Below are 21548 nucleotides of genomic sequence, written 5' to 3'. Positions count from 1 at the left end.
TACTTTACTTTTGTGCAGTAATACGGAAGTGAACAAATACTATTCATCGCAGCGGGAACATGACACTTCAGTAAATCCCAATCAGAATCTGTAGTTTATGGATTTGTAGGTTTTTCATGGTGCCTTTTCCTTTCGGATCTGCCCATTCTGCAATAAATCATTTACACAAATACACATGATTTTTCTTTATTTCCATAAGCGTCGCTGTTGCTTCATGTCATGCAAAGTTTCCACAGTGAGTTAATCTGTAAGGGACAAAAACTTTAAAATCCAATTTCTGCGTCTGTTCTTCGGAAATATGATTTTTACATTGAATTTATCAGATAGCAGAAATTAGACTCGTGCTAAAACACACACATGTTTGTACTGCTATCTTAGTGAGGACACTCATATACTGTACATAATGTATTACCCAGACTCTAACCCTGAACCATAAGCCCCTAACCTTAATCCTAATCCCAATTCTAACCCTAAAACCACATCTTGACCCTCAAACAGTCTTTAAATAAGTGAGGACCACCCAAAATGTCCTCAATTTCCATTGGTTAAAAACTCAAACTGGCCCTCACAATGTCGTCAGTACAAGAACACACACACAACCGATGCAGTATTATTCTGCTACTCAGCACAGGACACTGTTAAAATGTAACCCATGTAGTGGCTAAACTAATATATTTAATTGTCAGATATCTGGATGGGTGAAATGAGGATGAAAATTACAAGACATTTCAAGATCTGATATAAAGATGTCCAGCAGAGGGCACCATTATTTTATTTTTAATTATTCAATTGTCACATCAAAAAAATATGTCGCTTCAATCAACAATTGTACTACAAAATAATGATTATGCACATTCTTATCTTCAAAGCTGAAGTATGGCTGCATCAAGAAAAACACTATCATCTCTGATTAAGTTCACCCTTTGACTCAAATAGTGCAAAGACAAGTCTGGGCTGAGCTCTACATCTCCATAAAACCAGCCAGCTTTAGCCTGGGACCACAACCACCAGCTCCCTCTGTGTCTGGAATCAGCGTACGAGAACATCCAAAACAAACATGGAAAACTAAATCCTTTTTCTGTTGTTGATTTTGTTGATGAGGCATTTAGTGTAAAGCAGAGGAAGGTTCAAAACATTCAGAGGCTCTACATCCACAGTCCATTTAATCACATTCACAAGGTCAGAGGTCATTAGGATATATGTGTGTTGCTGCTGTAATTGTTGATTACATAATTTGTTTATCTTCATTTGTAATTACTGATGATTTTTACTCAAGTGAAAACAGCTTTAATTCTCAGTCTTGAAATAAAAAAACAGGCCGATAAGCAGCAAATTGGTGTAATTGCCTGTTCATGAGAATGATTATCCCCCGAGCTCCCCCTCCTTTCCCTTTACTTTATCAGTTAGTTTCAGGACACCTCAATCACCTCCATGCTTCCTGAGAAGCTGGGCTGACTGCCAACTTTGACCATTTCCTCTTGAGGGTGACTATCTGTCATACCATCGCCAAACTCCATCTGACAACTCCGGCGTTTGAGCTGCTTCTCGAAGCTGCTCTCTTCATGCCAGCTGCGGCGGGAGTCACCACAGTCACCTGTCCTTTGGCGGCTGCGGCGCCGCACCGCTTCCAGGCCATGGCTGTAGTTGTAAGCAAAGCCCCCACCGGACAAAATGGCAGATGAGGAGTAAAAACGTGTGGACTCAGAGGACAGAAACCAACTGCCAGACAAAGCGGACGTGGACACAGTGGACACACTGACAGGGCCAAGCAAAATGTCAGAGTGCCAGCCTTTTAGAGAGCTACCTGGGCTGCCCTTGACCAAATGTTGCTGGCTACAGGACAGTCCCATCCACATATTGGTGCCACCGTCCTCCATGCTGCCACTGCGCGGCAGCTGCGAGCAGCTGTTGGCAGCCGGACGCTTGCTGCTTTTGGGTGGTTCAGACGCTGCTTCAGGGGCACTGGTCTCTTCTTTATCAGGACTTTGCTCTGGCGTAGACTGCTCAGACACCTCTTCTACAGGAGAAAACTGGCAGGGTTTACTTGTTGTCTCTTTGAAACCAGAGGTCCGTCCTGCGTCCACTCTGTGTCCGCTGGGTCCTGTTGGTTCGACACACGACTTAATGTCCAATGAGAAGGAGCGCTTGAGTCGTATGCCCTCCTCTGGAGCGTCAAAGAGGTGCACACTGCTGAGGGGCTCCAGCAGCTGCTCCTCAGGGTGTTCAGTGAGGACACAAGGCAGGGGTGAGGTCTCACAAACAGTCCCAGGATAGGCGGAACAGGTTTGGTCATACACAGGTCTGGAGACAACATCTACTTCATCAGCATCTGGACCACTAACACATTTAATTTTCTTCTCAAAGTCCAAGAGCTGGCCAAGGAAGTTAAAGTTTGGCGAGATGGTTGGCCTCTTTTCCTTCACAAACCTGCGACACAACAGCAATGTGGGGCTCATTAGTGCATCATCAGGGTAATGAGTTTTGACAGTTTAATTAAGCCACAAAGTGTTGTTCTCATTACAGAGACACTGTTTGGACCCGGGAATGTGAAGGATCACAAACAAGTCGACTACTGATAACTACTGACAATGTCTGAAGCACAGCAGCACTGTTTACTGTTGTTCTACAAAGTTGAATACTGTAATTGAGTGTTTTAAACTAGCTCTGATCTTCACTTTACTACTGCTGCTGCTGAGGCAGTGACTGTTACATTACAGTACCTGTAGGCCTCATCCAAAGACATGTTCATCCTCTTCATGATGTAGGCAATAGCTATAGTAGCTGATCGTGAAATTCCTGCCAGACAATGAACCAAGACCCGTGCGTTGCAAGCTTTGGCCTTCTCTGAAAAACAAAATTATGATGCTTAACTTCAATGCATAAAAGAAGATTATGTAAATGCTAATGCTGCGGACCAATGAACTCCACCGATCGGTCCAACCAGGGCAGGATCTTCTCGCAAAAGCTGTCGTTCACAGGAACTCGCAAAAAGTGTGTGTCTGGGATGAAGTCAGGCTTGGGACATGTGTTGCTGGCATTCAGAACATAAGCAATTTCATTCTGCTGCATCAGCTCCTGCACACACACAAATATATACGGATATTGTTTTCCCCGTCAATGAGTTGTATGATTAACTGAATTAAAAACATTACATCTCCACAATTGGTTTGGATGATCACAGATTGTATTGATATGTGATGAAATAAAAACAAGTAAAAGAAATGGAGATTAATACTTAAAAGAGCTATACCTGATTTTACTTCTAGAAATGAAATGACATTTATTTTGTCCTCCTTTAGTATATTGTAAACTCAAATGTTTGTGTGGAAAAGAAGTATGCATCAAATTATCAAACATTTGGATCAATTTTGTGAACTTATTAGTCTATTTTCTTGCATTTTTGTGAAAGTGACATTTGTGAAATTCCCTGTGAAGAATTTGGATGCAACAAATATACTACGAAAGTTACGAATGAGTTTGGACCATAACTAACTTCATTTAGTAGCTTCCCCTTTCATTGTTTGCAATAAAAAAAATCCGGTATAGGGCCTTTAACTTATAGTCAAATTTAAGTCACCAGGATAGTTTTTTTAATGCACACTGTAAGCCCCATCTGTTGCACTGGAGCTTTCCATCTTTTGAAAAATCATCTTTACGGAGTTGTTCAGGGCGAAAATGAAAATGAAAACAGAGAAAGGAAAAAATAGAAAGAATATGCGCATGTTATGAAAAACATGTGGAGGTAGGAACGACAAGCCTGACTGACTTAAAGAGACAAAAAAAAGAACGAATGGAAAGTCCATAAGAGCCGCCGGAGCCAGCCTGTTGGGCTTCAGCTGCCAATAGTGATGCTGCATCCATGTCTATGCTCTCATCCCAGAGACGATGATATGCACTGTTAGTACTTGCTGTTGTCTAGTCCTAAACCTATCTTCTCTTGGAGAACTGAATTGAAAATGTATGTCTTATAAGCAGAATGTTAATGGAGGGTTTGTTGTGGATGTGTACCTTGTTGGAGACGTCCCTCTGGCAGCCTAAATAAAGATGAGGCAAGATGCGTGTTGGCCCAATATTTGTTACCGGTAGACTGGGCTGGGACATACACGATGGCACCAACATGGATTTCCCTTCACAAAGGCCCGGAAACAGGTGGGAGAACTCAGAGAAACCACCTGTGAAGGTCATGAAAAGCATGTTGTTTTCCTCTACAGACTCGGAGCAGCTTTTGTCACTTCCATAAATATTACTCAGAGAAATATGTGCTGTTCTATTGGCATAATTTTGAAGATCAGAGGAAAGATCTGCGATGTTAATGTCAAATAGTGGGGTCTTAATAATATTATTACATCATTTACATGACACCACACGTCACTTTTTATGCAATAAACACAACGTGATTATACAGAAATAGTATTTGCTCAGTACACAAATGGTGAATTGTGTTCGTGCCACACTTGTCTTTTTGATTGTTTTAGTGAGAATGTTTGGTATTGCAGACTCACCTGAGAGCAGATGGACAGAAGAAAAGGTCTTCTCTAACTTGACCAGCAGCACAGAAATGAAAGAGTCAGAGCTATGAGCTGCCAAGTCTGAAGAACTTTGATCGTATACAACAACTTCCTGAGTGCCCCGCAACTCCAACTAAGAAGTCAAACAAAAAAGAAGACAATGTTAATACATATACACATATACACACATTTATATACACATATACACACATTTATATATATATATATATATATATATATAGGTGTACAGGGTCCCAGGTTCGATTCCCACCTGGCGGGCCCTTTCTGTTTACATGTTCTCCCCATGTCTGTGTAGGTTTCCTTCGGGTACTTTGGTTTCCCCTACCACTAAAAACATGTACAATAGGCGTGGCGTGTTTACATGCATGTATCCATGTTTGTTCAATAACATGCACTGTCTCGACCAAATGAACAAACATAAACATGGATATTTGTTACTGTACTCCACAGATGGCACTTGTGAAACTAAAGTTATGTACATTTGATTAGGAACGAGTGACTTTAAATTTTCATGGCACTAAAACAGACCTGGTAGCCTAATGAAAAGCACTGTGTAAAGAGAAATTTGCAAACAAACATTGTTTTTTACATCTGTTTTAGCAAATTAACTCTTCATATACAGTGGATAGGGAAACACATTCCTACACTTTTCCCACATTTTGTTTTGTTTCAGCGTCATTCCAAAAGCGTGTTTTTTTTCTCATCCATCTACACACAATACACCGTAATAACAAAGTGAAAAAAGTTTAACTATAAGATAAAACTATTTAAAAGCATATTGCATGTGCATAAGTGTACACACTCTTTGCTAAGACACTTAGAACTGAGCTCAGGAGAGAACCCTTTTTTCACTGATCGTCCTGAGATGCTTCTACAAACTGACTCCACAGAGTCCACTTGTGGTAAATTAATTGATTTGGAAAGGTACAGGCCTGTCTATATAAGGTCCCAGGAGCTGTCTGTAGACTCAGAGACAGGTTTGGGAAGAAAAATTGCAGCAGCATTAAAGTTCCCGAAGAGCACAGAGACATTCATCATTCATAATGGAAGAAGCTCAAAACCACCAGGACTCTTCCTAGAGCTGGATGTCCAGCAGCACTCCACCATATGATGGAGTGCTTCCAAAATTTATTAAAATCTTCATTTTTTTCTCCCTCATCAATCTGCACCCAATACCCTTTTTTTTTTTTTTTTTACAATGTTTTAAAAATGTATTAAAAATAAAACTGCAGCACCAATCCATTTAGCACATCTGGACCGGTCAGTTTGTAGAAACATCTCAAGGACAGTCAGTGGAAAAGGGATCCTCCTGTGCTCAGTTCTGAGTGTGTATACTTATGCAATATAATAGTTTTATTTTTAATAAATTTATAAAACAGTAAAATATTTTGTTCACTTTGTCATTGTGGGGATTGTGTGTAGATTTAATAATTTTAGGAATGACGCTGTAACAAACCAGAATGTGGGAAAAGTGTCGTGTAGACTCACTATACAGGACGACTAAGTAAGTAATAGTAATAGAAGTAATAGTGAAGATTTGTACAATTTGTACAATTGTTTTCATTCTTTTTGTTTTATTTACTGAGAGTGAACACTGGCCTTTCAGGCTTTCTATCGACAGATTGTGCTCAGGAGTTATCTGAGGCCTGCGCCCCATCTTCCAGTTGTCTACATGGAGCTGTTTGGTCCCACAGCTCTGGAAAAAGACAACAATTATACCTTCATGCCCAGCCTCAAATCAAGACTATCGGCCTTTGACAAGTATTACAGCAGGTGAAAGTCCATCTACTTTACATTTCTGGTGTGTGGACACCACTTGAATCTTAACCAAAGAAACGACCCCAAAAGACTGCGGTCACATGGCCCGGTCTTTATTGGGCCAGTGAAATAGTAGAGTCCTTCAAATATCTCGGTGCATGTGGACAACCTCAGGTGGAATGTGCATGTGGATCTTTGGTATCACCAATTGTCTCAGAGGCTTCATTTTCTCAAGAGACTTGTTTTTATAATGCTGTTCTGGAAAATCTGATCAGATATGGCATGGCAGCCTTACGGCTCTGTGTAAAACCAAAATTGAGAAGTTAATCTGAAATTCCAGGAAAAATATGGAAGGAAAGAGTAGCCCATTCTTTTTTACAAACAATCTTTGAACCTCTGTCCTGGCACAGGCAACATTCTCTTGTGCTCTTTAGTAAATATGAGCTTATGAGCGAATATGAGCGATATCAGGCAGCACAGGCCAAAGCAACCCTGTATTGGTTGTTTTTCTTAATAAGAGTAGATAGGCCTTAGTGGTCGGGTCGTAAGTATGATCTTATCTATGATGCTTTCATTGAATTGGTAATTGTTATAGCACAGCTATATTCCTTGTTGAACTTCTACTGAATAAGTTGACTGTTTTCCTGTTGTCATATTTTAATGTATTGTATTGAAGTGTATCACTGCTGGAGTTGTATGTCTAAGCAGTGTAACAACCCACAGCATGGCAAGCCCAAGACAAATTTCCCTCTGGTACAATAAAGTTTAACCGAACCTACCCTTGTTCAAATCTTGTCTGGAAAAGACATACACAGAAAGAGAAACGATCTCTGATGTTTAAGAGTAAGGTAGGATGACTTATCAAGTTACCATTTTCTTAGCTGAGTGTTGGAGAAGCTCTGTGATCTGAACTTTGTCCTGCTGCAGCCTCCTCTTCATCAGCTTTGAGCAGTTGACATTGACTGCCTCCAGGATGTGGGACGAATTATAATCCACGAAGGGCCTGCTGTCGATCAGCACCACTCGATCCAGGCCGCCTTCAAGCAGAGCCACTAAGGCTTCTGCCCCAATGGGCCGGACCATACTTGGCCTCTGCATCCCTACTTGATAGGCACACTTACTTGCCTCTGCCCCACAACCCCCAAACATGACCCACCCCCCTTCCCACCCCTGGGGCCAGAAAACCTGTCACCCGTAGTGCAGTGGCCTTTTCGTTGTGTCTGACTGGTCGTGTTGTGCAAAAACACAAACTGGCAAGGCCCTCAGGAGAAGAACAGCACCATTATGTGAGCCAGGGATGAAGTCATTGTGATGGCGTTTGGCCGTGTGAAACCAGTCCATGAAACATAGAGGCTGCAGCGTTCAGAGCCTTCAGTTTGCTGTGGCAATTAGAAATGCCAAAGCCCTTTGCGCCACAGCATATTTATGGGAGTAGAGCTTGTAAGTGGAGCGGGCAGGGGTTCCTTCACACTGTGGCTGAAGTGAGACAAAAGGCACGGCTCCCTCTGCACTCGGGATCGATGACATCACTCTGTACCTTTGTGCTGGGCTTCATAGTCGGCCTCACTGGAAGAGACAAACCAACAGTTCTTTAGACGCTAAGTCACACATGGTCTGTGACATTTGTTTTAATCGTGGGCCACATATTGCAGTGTGGGAGGCGTGGAGGGTCAGTGCAGTGAAACATTCAACTGGGTGCATTAACAGAGGTTTTAACCATTTAACTGCACCTTTATTTAGGATGGGAACCGTGATGCCACATTAAAAGCGTTATGAAAATTGTTATTAAGAATATTTTCATGTAGAATTAATAACAGTTCAGTAAAAAGTACAGGGAATGTTTGCCAAATCAGCAAGAAGCCTGAGGGCCAATAAAAATAGGTCTGAGGTGCATGACCTTGAGTAACTTATTGAAATAATTGTGAGTAGCATTATTACACAGTACTTTTACTTCTACATGAGTAATATTGTTTAAAAGAAACAGTACTCTTGAGTGAAACATTTGGTTACTCTATAATGAGTCAATCTGTCAGTGACATACAGAAAAGAATCAAAGTTTTCTGTGTACCAAATCTAAAGAATGGGTTGTAATCCTTGAAACAAACAAACAAACACAAATAAGGATTATGGCTTTATTTTATGTTTTGTTGGATTACAACAACAACAAACAAAGCGTGCTGTATAACACTGATGCATTATCATTAGTATTCAAATAGTTACACAGTACTCAAAATATTAAAGTAGTTTTTTTGTACTTTTGTACTTCTACTTCAGTAATTAATTACTCACTAAATCTCTTACTTTCCAGCTCCAGACTCATCACTCACTCTGTCCAAACCGACTTGGGCCTATTCTTGCTGTATATCTGGTCAAAGTATTTGAAAGCAATCACATTCAGTACTTCTTTAGAATTACAAAGATGACAGGCATGAACATGAAGCACAGACGTCAGACATGTTCTTACTTTCAAACAGCAGCGCATCAGCTTTGTGACTGTTCATTTCTTTGGCCCAGCTGTTGTCTCAGGTCATGTCTCACACACATCAGACTTAATCCACTCAAATAAACGGGGTCATGTCTTGGAGATGGGAACTCCTTTGAACAAAAACTACAATTTGAACAAAAATGACCAGACAACGCAGAACAGATGGAAATGGAGTGTTGATTGTGACAAAGTTACAGAGTTTCGGGAATATTCCAACGGTGTTAAACCTGTATAGAAATCTATAATGAAAAACTAAATGTAAGTAAGTATTTATTAGTTAATAGATTTGGGGCAAAATATCCAACGTAATGACAGAGATCCTAATACAACCTGCTATGACAATCAAACCTGACTCCTATTTTATTACATACTCCCTTTTTATCCCTCCTTCACCTCTGATATTTCTGAACTCCTTGTGTATAGATTGCTTAGAGAATATTTTTTGGAGCAGCTTTGAGTTGTACAAACGTTTTCCATAGTATGAAAAGATTTTCAAGTAGTGATCTGTAACGGGCTGTTTTCAAATTCAGAAAGTCGAAAACATCCTCAGCTCTAAAATAGTCAAGTACAGATGATGGTTTGAAAACCTTTTTCTATGGTGTTGTAGAGTGCTGAGTTGTAAAACATAACACATTATTTTGAAGAGTTTTAATTCATTTTCTATTGGGAGACGTGGGATCTTGGATTGATAAGGGGGAATTACACTCTTTTAGACACATCCTTCATGGACAAACTAATGTTTGAAGCGATGGACTCGTTTCAACACTGGTGCAAAAGTGTAGCTTCATTGAAACCTCATTTCAAAATGTTCGTCCCGTCAGTTTTAGCTACATGATAATGTACATGGCGAGCAAGTAAAGAGTCAAATTAGTTTTCTAGCCTTGGTGGTGAAACAACACGTTCTTTTCTCACATTTGGAGATGCATGTTCTCTTTGTGCACCAAATGGTTGTGACGACGAAGATGGCAAAATCTGCAACTACATAAACTACATAAAGTGTTGTGTCTTGCGTATACATTTATATACATATACACATACACACACACACACACACACACACATATATACATATATATATATATATATATATATATATATATATATATGTATATATGTATATATATATATATACACACACACACACACACACACACACACACACATATATACATATATATATATATATATATATATATATATATATATATATATATACATACATACACACACACACACACACACACACACACACACACACACACACACACACACACACACACACACACACATACATATACATATACATATGATAAGCATATATATAGGCTATGTTATATATGTATATATATTACATTGGTTTGGACTGACATGAACTAGTTTCCGCGTCCTCTCGGGCAATACTGGCCACAATCTACGACTAGATCCGACACCAACTTTTCTAGAGAAACGCTCTCGAGTTATTTCCTCACATTTTTGGCAGAATGTGTGTCGACGGAAAACCAACAGTCGAGACTACGGCACACACTTTGTCCGAACAAAAAGTAACAACTTCAAAGTTTACCAAGCAAACAACCAGCGAGAAAACTTACAAGTAAGGCCTCGTAAACCGGCCGCAGCTGTATGATTTATTGATACTTTCGAAAACTCACCGTCTAAGAAGTCGACGTCAGAACAGAATTTTAATCGTCCACATGAATAAGACATAGTCATCTACATGAACATTTGAGAAGAACAGAGGCTATGGAAAGAGGAAAGAAGAGCTGTGACTTGGTGAGGTCCTGTTGCTGCCATAAGAGATGAGGTCATGTATAAAAATACTGAATGTCGTCATCGAAGCAACAGTCGAATGAACTCAATGGGCTCCTTAAAGACGCAGTGCGCACTCCTCCATGACTCCTCCACAAACTTACACTTCTTTGATAAACATCCGGGGATTTCAGAGATTCTTATAGTTTACGTGTCACCGTATTATACTTCAATGGTTTCATCATATTCCGCACTAAAATGGCTCGCATCAGTTTAAAAAAATAAAAATAAATCTTAGCTATGCTTAGTTTTGCACTTCCCCCCGACAGGCGGCAGTAATGAGCCCCGAGTACTGGACCAGACAGGAGGAGAAGAAGCGACGGAAACAAAATTATCAAAACAAAACAGAGATGTGCACCGCAGTTGCTCTATAGCAACTCGTAAAGCTTTAAGTGTTTGTGTTCTTGACGCTAATTATAGTGAACGCTAACCAGCTGCCACCCTGGTGACCCCAACATGGATGACAGCAAGGTAAGTTCATGTTTTAATGCTGGGCTAGCATCGAAGTAGCCACACTCTCGGGTTGACAAATCATGTATTTAGCGATCATTACCATGAGGTTCAGTCTAAGATTGCAGTGTTACTATTATAGCCAGATGTGCAACATATCTTGTGTTAGCAGACTAGCAGCTATCTTAGCTAGTACTACAACAGTAACGCGATCCAACCAACGTAGTTGTCAAATGAAGTGGAGAAAGGTGATGCCTATAATCTCTTGCAGATGATGGCCGGTAAAGTGAAGAAGCCTGGAAAACGTGGCCGAAAACCTGCTAAGATTGACTTGAAAGCCAAACTGGAGCGCAGCCGCCAGAGCGCCCGTGAGTGCAGAGCGAGGAAGAAGCTGCGGTACCAGTACCTGGAGGAGCTGGTGTCCAGCAAAGAGAGGGCCATCTGTGCTTTACGGGAGGAGCTGGAGATGGTAAACTACTGCTGTAGCACAATGTCTTGTATCTGTCTTAATACGCTGACAACGTAACCTATCCATGTTTTTGCAGTACAAACAGTGGTGTTCCGCCATGGACCAGGGGAAGATTCCTTCTGAGATTAAGGCCTTGCTCACAGGTGATGACCAGAAAATCCCTCAAAATGGAAGCGGCACAAAAGCCTCAAAGAACAGCAAAAACAACAGCAACAGTGGATAAGCTCAGACATAAGTGATCACAGTTCAGTAGAGAGAACTCCGTGGCAATAACAAACATGTAACATGCAGCGTTTCCATTAGAGGACACCGTGACGCTTTTATTAATCTCGCAATATTCCGTTTATTTGCGTGCTGTAGTTGTATATTTGTATATTTTTGTACATTGTGTAAGCCAAGTTTGGTATAGCTTTGTAGTGTTAAGTGTGTTTTTTTAAAGGCCCTATATCGTTTTTTTTTTGTAGCAAACAACGGAATGGGAAGTGCATACACATTAAAAATGATTCCCTGTGGTTTAAACTCATTCCTGTCATAACATTGTTTCACGTTTAACATTTGTAACATCCCAATTCTTCTCAGGGATAAGTTTAAAAGCGCGTTTCACTGCTGTCAGGAAGCGATACTGTCAAAGAGTAATGCAAATAACAACTAGTCTGTTTCAGTTGATGAGGATTTAGAGTTGGATGCACAACGTAAGGTGTCTGTGTTTACAATAGACTGAAGGACATAACACATAACACACAGAAAAAAACACGACATAGGGCCTTTAAGTGGCCTTTTATTAACTCGATGTATAAAATATATTTTGACACGTGTATAAATATTTGAATGTGCAGCATTTATTAATTTTAAGTGAACTTACTGTAGTTCCAATTTGTGTTTTAAGAAATGTATGATTGCTGATGTATCGCTTGAACACGTAGAAACAGTCTTGGAATTAATTTCTTGATTTTTATTTTTTTTCAAGTGAATTTATTAAGTAGAAAACATAGACCTTTAAAACAGCTCACAAAAAGAGACGCGGTCCACATTAATCTTTTGTACAATTGAAAATAAAAATGCACATTCAAAATGTAATAAGCATTAGTGCATAACCTACTGCGATCGACTTTTGACTTTTGGAATTTGCACCTCCTCTGCTTTTAGACTCCAAAGGGGTTTGAAGCAACTTCAACCTGAAGAAAAGTACAACATTCCACCTTCCACTCGCTTTGTTTTGGAAGAATGTGTGAAGTTTGAATTTGTCAATAAATGTGAGAAAATGTATCATAGCTCTATTATTTTTTATTTATGAAATGTGGTTTTATATTGGATATGCCTTGTCCCTGGGTTCAGTTTTGCACTTTTAATCCACCATAAAATTGAATGTAATGTGGATGTGACCTTTTTTTAAAATCAAATTTACCAAAAGAAATATTTATTTTTTTAATGCATTGATTGTTCAAACATATTATTTATCTACTACTGACAAGGCCCATGTTGACAGAGCAGGGCTGCAGGGACGTGTACTTTTGAGGTCAGTATATTTCAGATTTTAAAAGTAAAATGCAAATTCAAGAATTGCTTTTTTTCTTTTACATATTCTGTACTTGTTGCAATATAAAAAAAATACAATTTTGTTTATAAAGTTCCCTGTATCAGACAAGTATTTCATAGTCAACTGCTAAAAAAGAAAGTACATTACAATCAAATTGATTAATTAATTGTAGTATTTTCTTTGTTGGCAGTGTTTATTATCAAGTAAATGTCTGATATAGACAAATAACAAAAACAAAATGGTCAATTTTAAAATATTGCGTCAAGTAGACAATATGTAAAAACGCAATTTTTGATTTTACATTTTCCTTTTAATATCGAAAAAACAATGAACACAAAAGTACGCGGACTCTGCAGCCATAAGAAAAGCAAAATCAAGAAAAAAAACAGAAGCAATTTTTGTAAACTAAAGAAAAAAACATTTTGAATCATGTCCAAACGGCTCATGTTTCTCTTGAAAACTCAGATATTAAAGAAACCACATACATAATTGGTTTCTTCAATATCTGCACGTAACACATTTGGAGATTTAAAAAGAAATGGGATGTTTTGTCATTCCCATCACAGTCATTTCCATTACGGGGAAAAAAAAAACAAGACAGACAAAAACAACCAAGTATGTTCATACTGGACTTTAAAAGGAGTTACAGATTATTTTGTAAAATGTAATTTCCGTCATGGACAGTCAATTGCCCCCAGTTGAAGAATCACCCATATATCTTATTTTTTCCTTTTCTTTGATCTTTATTTAAGCAGGAAAGCCCAACTGAGATTAAGAATCTATTTTTCAGAGGAGTCCTGGCCCTAGAGGGAATCCTATTGTACATATTTTAGCTGTAGTGGTAGGGGAGACTGGAGTAGCCGCTACTGCAGACACAGGGAGAGCATGCAAACTCCACACAGAAAGGCTTCTTGCTGTGATGACCGAGAACAATCCTCTGCATCACTGTGATGCCCAGTTCTGTGTGCTCTATTTAAATATTTGTGTTTGTTACAGTCCCAATCAAAAGTTTAAGACCAGTTGAAAAATGACAGCACCCCCTCATGACAGTGTGAACACCTGACAGAAAATTACACTGAATCCACATTTTTGTACAGATTTGGCCTTTTAAAGGCAAGTGGTCCTAAACCCTTGATCTGTAGCAGATACAAAACACATGTTGCTGTATGTATGACTGCATGTGAGAAATAAACCTTCTTAAGTCAGTTGACTAAAATATCAGACCCACATTTTAAGTTGAAGTAAATTGAAGTATGACTAGAAGCCACAAATACATATTATCACGTGTTACAGTAGCAAATCTGGGAAGTACACACAATAACACTAACATATGCATCTACTCCACTTACAAGATCAATGTTTTGCCATCACCAACATAGAACACCCATCAGACAAACGGATGTGTGATTATGAAACATGTTGCTGTTCACAAACTTTGAATGTGTGTCAACAGGGGCAATAAGCCCTTTTTACACACTGAGGACATTCTGTTTATGTATTAGTACAGAGCTCTCTCTGCGTGACAGCTGAGCATGTCATTAACTTCATTATTCTGTTGTCAGTGTAACCAGTTATTACAACCTTATACAAAAGTATTAGGAGGATTGGAATTGGTAGGCCATGCTACTTTTTTGTCTTTTTCCTCTCGATGAAGTGATTCATAAGCAGAATCCTTGGAGACTGTTTTGGTCTGCCCTGGGATGTCCACCACACCAACATAGTTTTTTTTAGCCATTCGAGAACTAGCAGTGATTGTGTAGGCATTACTACGATAGCATTTCATTGATGACATGCAGAAGGTTTCCCTCATACCTCTTCTAAAGTTTGCGTTATACACAGAGTATAAGGTAGGCTTTGCTGCTGTGGAGCTGAAGGAAATCCAGATAAGAGTTGCAAAGAACAGCAACCTCTGTCTGTTGGTGCTGTTAGAGTCTATCGGATGCCACATTTGGGCGACATAAAAGGGTGTCCAGGACAGGAAAAAAACTGAATTGAGCATTAGAAACATCTTGATAGTTTTGACTTTAGTCCGTGGGACAATATTCATTGTTCTGCGCACTGTGTGGCCATCAGCACTAATCCTCCAAATGTAGCGAACAACTCTCTGGTAGAAGAACACTATTAGTGCCACAGGAACCATAAAACTTAACAGAAGTTGAAGCACAGCATAGGCTATTCCCGCCCAGCTGAGGGGAAGGAAAAAATCGCAATAACTCGTGCTGCTATTGGTTGCTGTGAAGCCATAGAAAAAGACACAGGGAGCTACAAAGACTGCTCCAAACAGCCAAGAGGCCAGGATCATCTTCTTGGCTTTCTCCCTTGAAACTTTAAAGCTGAGGGGATAGACAATTGTATAGAAGCGGTCAACGGAAATAGAAAGCAGTACATACACTTGAACACCTGGGCAAAGGTGCTGCAAATACCGCACAAGTTTGCAAACAACTGCACTAAGTGGCCATTGTCCTGAGGCCACCTGCAAGAGGCCAAAGGGGGCACAGCCGAGGCTCAAGAGGAGGTCAGCACATGCCATGGACACAACAAAGTAGTTGGTGGTCGACTGAGTTCTTCTGCTCCTGTGTATGACCAGGCAGACAAGAGCATTTCCCAAGATAGACACCAGCCATATGATGCCAAACACAACACCTAAAATGGCCACCTCAGTAGAGGTCAGCTCACTATCATCAAGTGTTCCATTCGGTTTGCTGGTCAGGGAGGATTCAACACTGCTGAGATGGGTTGTTGAAGAAGTGGACAGGCCACTTGAGTTTTCCTTTTCAGAGAAGTTAAATGACACGTAAGAGGAAAAGGCTGGTGAATAAATGGAGGGATCGATAATTGAGTGTGATGGCTTAGAATACACCATGGTTGTATTCGTCCAATTGTGAACATCTGTGAAGACAAAAAAAAGGTGCATTTAATTAGTTTGGCACGAATGAATTAAAAAGCCTAAAGATTACTTTAAATGATATTTACAACAGCACCCATAAGAATTCATTTGTGACTGCACCCTCACCCGCAGCCTCCTCCCCATGTGCTTTATTTCATTAAGCTCAGACAGTTCCCTCTCTCAGTGTCCTCTGAGATCACTCATTAAAGTTGTGAAAACCTCACGAGGCGGTGCGTTGTAGGCGTGCATGTGTAGCCGTTGCCTATACGCCAATTTTCTTCTCTAAGTCACATACAATTTTAAACAAAAAGCAGAAGGAATCGCAAAAGAGAAACAGGTTCATGCGTAGTCTTATTTGAAGCACTGTGTTGACGCTGTGATTCAATCCAATAGATGGCGAGCCTAAGACGCAAATGAAAACGCGTGATGAAATAAATGAAACAAGGCACAGAAGCAGAACATGGGCTGCACTATCTCGACCATATTTTCTATTTCTGATACAAATATTTAGCCTGAGTAAAAAAAAAAAAAAAAATGAAGAAGAAAAAAAAGGCTGTAAACAAGGCAGTGAGCGCGCGGGCATCGGTATACGCCTGTCATCCTTATGTACGATTCCTTATTGATAAACAAACACGCCATATTTTCCGTGCCATTTACACACTGTTATCATGATAAACCCCATTAGACACATTAGAGTTCCAGTGACCTGCGTCGTATCTGAATTTCCAATGTCTCCATCTCCCTGGCCTAGTCGAGTCGATGCGCGGACTCACCAGTTCACAGGATCGCAAAGAGAAACGCTTCGCTCGGTCGGTTTCCGCAATGTGCAAAGACTCCAGATGAAAAGCGACAGCGCAGAAAAGATAAGGAGGAGATCATGGTGGTGTTCGGCTGGATTCCGCTGTCTCCGCTGTCCGTCCTCTTCACAGGATGCGGGGATGGCGCTAAGGAGGAGCAGATTGGCTTCACGAGCGCAAGCAGGGACGGAACAAGCGTTTTGGAGCCAAAGCAGTGCCTGATCCACCGAGCCCCCATAGGATATTTGGTGTATTGCTTAAATATACCTATACCTATTTAGCCCTTTTCTACTATTCTATGCATTTAAGTCTAAAAGCTGCTGGGATACTGATTGTTCAGCCATAGAAATACAATGTCTGTGATTTCTGTGTTCTACAAGGGAACACTTCTCTGGACTTCGGGAATGGCTGGTGTGGAGCACGACTGATTTGTGTTTAGATCACTGACTTTATGACAACAAATCTGAGGATCTTCTTTAATTAAGTAGGCTATTGTCTATTTTTCAGAGCCTGATCGGGGGCAGTCAGCCACTGGCCCACTGAAACAATACATGTTCAAATCACAGAATCATGTGAATATTTCATATTGCTGATCTTCACACCACTGGTCAGCTCTGTCTGCTTTGTACAAGGAGGCTAATAGCTCCCATAACGCTCGAGCACTGATGGGTTCGGTGTCCGTGTGTCACCATAGCAACCGCAGCATCACCACGGAGACGGAGTAAGTTTCCAATAGATACAGACGGCATCTCGTCATAGAAGGGGGCGTGGACTGGTCAAAGGGGAAAATAGAATCTTTTGGGAAACACACTTTTTCACTATTTTTAGACATTTTCTGGTGGAATATGAACTGATTTATCACATACAAATAAAGTCAAGTGTAAATCGTGTCCATATGGATATTTTCTCAGAGCAGATTGTTCTGTAGATGTGAAAAAACAGCAGTTGTAGCAAGCGCTGGCTAACGTTAGCATTAGCCCGATGCTAATATGATGCTACATGTTAAATACATAAATTCTCCATTATTTATGTACTTATGGGCTGTTGAACCACTTTGCTCCTCTCCATGTCTTTGTATCTTTATTTAGTAGAAAACTATATTCATAATTCTGCATTAGGTTGCGTTCACGTGACATCGCAACATTCTAAAGAGCCTATAGTTTAACATTGGGGTGGAGAGCAACTGACGGTAACTATGGTAACGGTGGTAACTGACAAAATGCATATTTTTATGTCTTTGTTTTTTGGCTCATATCTCAGTCATTACTGGAGGAATCCACAAGAAACAAAAACTGTCACAAAGTTCATCGTCTCCTCTGTCAGCACATATGAACTAATGTACAATTATTATCTCTAAAAAATGTCAAAAAGTGGTGACAATATGCGAAAACATGACCATGATGTTGTCCAATAGAAAGGACTTTCAAACATAAAAATAATATCACAGGTTTGTGAATCCAATCACGATCAAATACTGAAGAGGAAAAACATTTGTCAATTTTCGTTTTGGAGATTTCTTCCAAAAACTGCATTTCTCCCATAGAGTTGGATTGGCCCTGCCCTCCATCTGACATTATGACATCATCACATTCTAAATCGTGAACGCTACCTATAGGTAGCGTTCACGAATGTTTTTCCTCTTCAGTATTTGATCGTGATTGGATTCACAAACCTGTGATATTATTTTTATGTTTGAAAGTCCTTTCTATTGGACAACATCATGGTCATGTTTTCGCATATTGTCACCACTTTTTGACATTTTTTAGAGATAATAATTGGACATTAGTTCATATGTGCTGACAGAGGAGACGATGAACTTTGTGACAGTTTTTGTTTCTTGTGGATTCCTCCAGTAATGACTGAGATATGAGCCAAAAAACAAAGACATAAAAATATGCATTTTGTCAGTTACCACCGTTACCATAGTTACCGTCAGTTGACCTCCACCTCAATGTTAAACTATAGGCTCTTTAGAATGTTGTGATGTCACGTGAACGCTACCTATTAGAGAAAGTTTAGATTTTTTCAAAATTGTTTTCCCCCTTAAACATGACCATATATGGGCGATTCCGGAGACGCCTTCTGTATCTATAGGTTGCGTTCACGTGACGTCACAACAGTCTGAAGAGTTTAAAAGTGGAGCCGTTTTAAACTCTTTAGACTGTTGTAACTATGGCAACTGTCAAAATGCAGATCTAGTCTCAGTTTATCGATAATATCTCTGTAACTCCGCTCTGAAACCGATGCCGTAGCCACCTCAGCTGGCTCCTTTTGATGGGGAGGAGCAGCGACTCTACTACGAGCTCCTCACGGTTAACTGAGCTCCTCACCCGATCTCGAAGGGTGCGTCCAGCCACCCTGCGAAGGAAACTCATTTCGGCCGCTTGTATCTGCTATCTCGTCGGTCATTACCCAAATCTCATGACCATAGGTGAGGGTGGGAACATAGATCGATCGGTAAATCGAGAGCTTTGCCCCCTGACTCAGCTCCCTCTCTCCCTCTTTCTGGCCTCGATTTGGAAGTGCTGATCCTCATCCTGGCCGCTTCACACTCGGCTGAAATATACAGTGTATTGTATATCACATTAATCAGGATTTGATGTTCTGGATTGCAACTAGTCCTTGAAACAATGCATTTATAAAGTGCCAGGTTGAGACTACACTAGAATTCAGACAGTTCCAGACAAGGACAAAACCTGGCTGACATCAATGGGGTGGCAAGACCGGCAGCCCCTGTAGATCCACCCCTGACCAGCAGCATAGAGGATGTGTCAAGTGCAGAAAACTTATTTCCCTCGGGGGATTAAAAAAGTACTGTATAATAAAGTAATGTCTAAAATTGCAGATGACCCCGAGTACCATAGTTTGAGGACCACTGCATTAGACCACTGGCTGGCACACAACTATAGGCTATTGTTTTAATTACGAGCAATAACTTATCCACCGTCAAAGCTGTAATGAAAATGGAATCAAAGGCAAATGTCTACTTCCGTGCACAACCAGTAAAGATGACGACTTAAAGAACCCTTCTCTGGAAAACTAAAGCCCTCACGGACAATACGCAATGAAAACCCACAAAAGTTGAACCTGTTTTATTCATAGACTCCATGACCCAACCACACAACAAGACCTGCGTTCCAACACATTGGAATGCCATGGCAACAGCATACCAACAGAAGCCTAACGAGTGTCAGCTTTAATCATTTGTTTTGACACTCAGACCGGAACGCTGACGGTTCTGTTTAGTTTAGTCATACGCTCCATCTGCCTGCCTATTAATGAAATATAAAATCAGATTATTGTGCAAGGACATCTGCAAGAAAAGGGAAAGAAATAGACACAAATATTTGTATCAAATTGAAAACAAAATGGGACGTTGTAACATTGATTGGATTAGCAGTTTATATCTTGTTATTTACAACCTCACAAAAGAAAGTAGAGATGACCAGTTTAGAATCACATAAAAATATTTTCCTTTAGCGAATCAGACATGTGAAAATTAAATTAAAAGACTAATCAATGTTACATTTAAGTAACTGCAAATATAGATCTACTGACAAATGAAAAATAATATACTTAACGGTCACCCTGCATTTAACTTATTTGGCAGCAGGCCAATGTTGCTCAAAAGAATTAAAGTAACATTTGTAACTCCTTAAAGATCCAATAGTAATGAAATGATAACATATAAGAAACAAATGAAAGCCAATGCAGTTGATAGAAATTAAAAGTATACACCTACAGAATTTAATATCTAGAAATCAGCAAAAAAGATAATAATTTCTATCAGGTTAGTACGTTATGCCGGGATTTTCTAACAGTCATAATGCTGTTCAGGGGCATCACCATGATTGGCAAATTCTGCCCCACGTTCCCCCAATGTCATTTAATTGGAAGGTTTGGGTTAACAGAAATCACACCAATGGTCAGCTGGGGTGAGGACTCATCCTGTTCCCTGCTCAGCTCATAAAAAATAGTCTCCACATGCTCTGACTGGGCTGGGAGACTCTTGACAATATCAATAGCAGGAGTCAATGGCAACCAGTGAAGGACTGTAAGGAGGAGAAAAAAATAAGTAACCTCTACCTGTAAAAACTTTCATGTTACAGTGATTGTTTTTCCACACTTGCTTGAGGACCGAAAGAATATTTTGAACTAAAACTTCCAAAAGTGCTTAACCAAATGGAGTGCTTCTTCATAACAAGGGCAAGGACAGGCAGGCATGGAGGACTTCATTGCAGCTCTGACCTGTATTAAAGGTATAATGGGGAGTGAGTAAATCAAAGCTGCTGAGCTCTGGGTGTTTTCACACGGGCTCCAGTTAGGTCGACCTAAAGGGGCTCTCGAACCGACAGCAGCACTTTTGGGTCAGTGTGAACCGCAGCCCTTTAAATCGGTCTAAACTGCCGACCCGAGTCCGGCTGAAACAGGTGGTCTCGGAGCGGCCTGAGCATCACTGTGCATCGGAGCGGGTGTGTTGTGAAGGCGGCCAACCTCGGGCCGAACTCTCGCTTTCACGCTTCTTTTTATCGCAGAGAAAGAATGGATACGCGCGACGTCTGGTATAAGCGTGCGGGATCACGGGCTGAAATAACTTTGACGTAAATGGAGTTGAAACTAGAGCAGTCTCGGGTCCATCCATAAGGCGCTCCAACATGTGTGAAAACGCCCTAAGACTCCCTTGAGCTATAGAACTAAACAAAGAGACAGTACGTTTACAGTGTATAAAAACATATTTTCCCCCACTGTCTGAGGTTAAAACATTTGTCAGGCTCAGAATTTGTAGAATCATTTAAATAGTATTCTGCAGCCAACATTTAACTGTTGACA

General features: G+C 40.3%; 3 protein-coding genes across 3 annotated transcripts; 1 reads left to right on the top strand and 2 right to left on the bottom strand.

The window, feature by feature from the left end:
• Positions 1 to 769: 769 nt before the first annotated feature.
• Positions 770 to 10567, bottom strand: dusp16 (dual specificity phosphatase 16). Its single transcript, XM_079582683.1, has 7 exons — positions 10422 to 10567; positions 7158 to 7853; positions 4503 to 4641; positions 4009 to 4172; positions 2916 to 3075; positions 2721 to 2844; positions 770 to 2427 (listed from the first exon to the last, which is right to left on the bottom strand). Exons 2-7 carry the CDS (start codon positions 7434 to 7436, stop codon positions 1410 to 1412), a joined length of 1884 nt encoding a protein of 627 aa, XP_079438809.1. The 5' UTR covers positions 7437 to 7853; positions 10422 to 10567; the 3' UTR covers positions 770 to 1409.
• Positions 10568 to 10976: 409 nt separating this feature from the next.
• On the top strand, positions 10977 to 11934 carry crebl2 (cAMP responsive element binding protein-like 2). Its single transcript, XM_079551860.1, has 3 exons — positions 10977 to 11049; positions 11300 to 11497; positions 11574 to 11934. Exons 1-3 carry the CDS (start codon positions 11035 to 11037, stop codon positions 11718 to 11720), a joined length of 360 nt encoding a protein of 119 aa, XP_079407986.1. The 5' UTR covers positions 10977 to 11034; the 3' UTR covers positions 11721 to 11934.
• A 2028-nt stretch (positions 11935 to 13962) lies between these two features.
• On the bottom strand, positions 13963 to 16822 carry gpr19 (G protein-coupled receptor 19). Its single transcript, XM_079551713.1, has 2 exons — positions 16695 to 16822; positions 13963 to 15923 (listed from the first exon to the last, which is right to left on the bottom strand). Exon 2 carries the CDS (start codon positions 15895 to 15897, stop codon positions 14617 to 14619), a length of 1281 nt encoding a protein of 426 aa, XP_079407839.1. The 5' UTR covers positions 15898 to 15923; positions 16695 to 16822; the 3' UTR covers positions 13963 to 14616.
• Between the last annotated feature and the right edge of the window lie 4726 nt (positions 16823 to 21548).

The sequence above is a fragment of the Gobius niger genome (assembly GCF_951799975.1).
Source record: "Gobius niger genome assembly, chromosome: 2".
Lineage (NCBI taxonomy): Eukaryota > Metazoa > Chordata > Actinopteri > Gobiiformes > Gobiidae > Gobius > Gobius niger.
Note: the sequence above shows the minus strand (reverse complement) of the source record. Positions and strands in the feature narration are given on the sequence as shown.